This window comes from Pteropus vampyrus, unplaced genomic scaffold (assembly GCF_000151845.1).
Source record: "Pteropus vampyrus isolate Shadow unplaced genomic scaffold, Pvam_2.0 Scaffold1, whole genome shotgun sequence".
Classification (NCBI taxonomy): domain Eukaryota; kingdom Metazoa; phylum Chordata; class Mammalia; order Chiroptera; family Pteropodidae; genus Pteropus; species Pteropus vampyrus.
In genome coordinates, this window is record NW_011888782.1 from 21,120,171 (window position 1) to 21,122,691 (window position 2,521).

The window sequence follows — 2,521 nt, forward strand, 5'->3', positions numbered from 1 at the left end:
TCTCTACCTGGACCCTGGTCCCAGCTACCATCCTCTCTCTCTTGGCTACTAAAATAGCCTCCTAACTGCGCTGTCTTCCACCCTTACCCCTCCGGTATCCTGCCCACACAGCAGCTAGGGTGATCTTATAGAATGTAAGTCAGATCACATCACTTCCTGCTCTTAACGCCCAGAGGCTCCCATCACCCTTGGCCACATAGCTTGCCCCCGACCCCGCCACTCTGCGTCCTCCTCTCCCACTACTCTTTCTCTGGTTCACCCAGCTCTGCCTAGGTCTAAACCTGCACTGGATTTGGGGCAAGAAGTAGCTTTTCTTTGAACCTGTTTCTCCACCTGTAAAATGGAAACAGTGTACCCAGAAACAGAGGTTCTGGTGCCTCTTTCTAACCACTAGCGTCTCCGTCTCGCTTGAAAGCACCCCACCAGCAGGTCTCACTTTCTCCTCCTGCCCTCACAGCACAGTCGAGCTCAGGGCTGCTCATGTCCGGGGTTAAATACTTTGTCTTAAATAGGTGGATTCTGTGAATTTGAGAATCATAGAAAGTGGGTGCTGAATTGAACCTCTGATACCGCCTAGCCTAACACTGTCCTTTCACAGGTGGGGGAACTGAGGCTCTGCAGAGGGCAGGAAGTATGACCCTCACCAGCTCTGCTCACCGCCAAGGTGCACTGCACAGCCCTGCATGCACTGGGTCCCTCACACACATCAGGCTTTCCGAAGGGTTTGATGGCCGAGTCCATGACCACGACTCCCACATGGGAGGCCTGCCCTGATCAGTCTCCACCAGAGCACAGCATCCTTTCCTGAGACGTCCAGAGTGGCATGCTTCAATCTAACCTATCAACGAGGGTCTCCACCCAGGCGAGAAGGTAGGGCCTGAGCCTGTGTGGCGGCAGGCCAAGGGTCATGTTCACTTAGTGGCAGGCTCCCTATATGTCCTTGACATCAGTTTTCTCATCTATAAAATGGGGATAAGGAACCCCCATCTAGCCTACCTCTCTGGCTGGTGTGAGGACCCACTGGGTCATGTCATTGACCAGTTGCCTTTAAAATGTGCCGATATGGAGTCTATGAATGGGGTGAGCATATGTGCTGGTGAGCCTGGCATGACATGAGTTCCTAGGGACGCTTGGTCACTTCTCCAGGCTCCTTCTCTTTCTTTAATGTAGTTTCATTCTTAATCACTTTGGCATCCAGGGCATTATTTACAATGGTCCAGAGATTTTAGGCTGTAATATTGGCTTCTCTTGGTGTAAAGGGCAGATAGTGCTAAATCAGAATCTTAATGGTGTCCCTTGAGCACAGAGCTGCCATAGAGCCACAGATGAACCAGTGGACCTGGCCAGATGGCCCGCCTGAGCTACTGAGGACTTGTCTCTCTCCACCAGGGTGAGCTGAGGGTCTCTATCCTGCCTTCCTCCTGCCACAGCAGGAAAGTGGGCTGTTCTACACCCCCGTGCAGTGCTGCAGCGAGGCTGGGAGGGCTGGGTGGCCCGGGGCCAGGGTGGCGCACACGCCCCTCGGCGTGGCCCCACCTTGCACAGCTCAGTGCAGCAGGCAAGGTACTTACGCCATGACAATCACGCTGAAGTCCAGCCAGTTCCATGGGTCCCGGAGGAAGGTGAATGCGTGCAGGCAGAAGCCTCGAGCCAGAATCTTGACCAGAGACTCAAAGGTGTAAATGGCAGTGAAGGTGTACCTGGGGAGGAGAAACCGGCGGGGTTCCTCAGGGAGGCAGAAGCCCACAGGCCAGGTTGGCCAGTTCCCCTGCATGGCAGGAGCCCTGCACAGCCCCCCTCTCCAGGGGCCCTCAGACCAGGCTCTCTGTAATGCCCACAGCAGAACTGGAGTTGCAGGCTGGCGCTTTGTTCCAAACTTCTGGCTAACTCATTCACCTTCCCATTTGTTTATTCAGCATTACTGAATGCCTCTCATCTGCCCACCTGAACCTCCATCTTCTCTCTCAGGTATCTTGATTTATGGATACCTTACACCTATGTCCTCATCCCAGCCCTGAGAGTCCACGTACACAGGTCTGTGGTGCCCACCGGTTCTGTCTTGTGGGACAGTAAGGACACAGGAAGGACACTCAGAGTCACGGCCCCTCCCTCTTGTTTGTGCATCCCCAGCAGCTAGTGAGGGGAGCATGGTTCATCCTCAGCCACCTACAGGGCAGGTGGGTACAGCTGTGCACCTTGAGCTTGGAAAGGGGGTTGAGGCTGGGTAGGGGGCTGTTCTCCCTGCTCGGGGCAGGCTGAAGAATCCCAAATGCCTGGATGCCCGAACTGTGGCTCACAGGGCTGGAATGGGACCAGCAACCACATGCAGGCCCCGGCACTGGAGGCACTGCTGGATCCTGTGTGAATAGCGACCGCACCGGGGAAGCCGCTTTGGTAAGAGAGGTTGTCCCCAACATTCTGTCGGTCTCCTGAAAACTGGAGCCAAGTGCACCCAGGGCCCATTAGGTCTGCCTAGCACCTGTGGGTAAGGTGTTTTCATTTAGGAAAGAAGAATCAGAAA

At 54.8% G+C, this 2,521-nt stretch overlaps 1 protein-coding gene across 1 annotated transcript in view; it reads right to left on the reverse strand.

Annotated features, from left to right (window-relative positions):
* Window positions 1-2,521, reverse strand: part of SCN5A (sodium voltage-gated channel alpha subunit 5) — an 80,217-nt gene that overhangs the window by 66,879 nt on the left and 10,817 nt on the right. The window contains exons 3-4 of the mRNA XM_011355161.1: window positions 1,989-2,058; window positions 1,572-1,700 (exon numbers count right to left, since the gene is read on the reverse strand). Coding sequence (XP_011353463.1) covers window positions 1,572-1,700; window positions 1,989-2,058 — 199 coding nt within the window. The remainder of the gene's footprint in view (window positions 1-1,571; window positions 1,701-1,988; window positions 2,059-2,521) is intronic.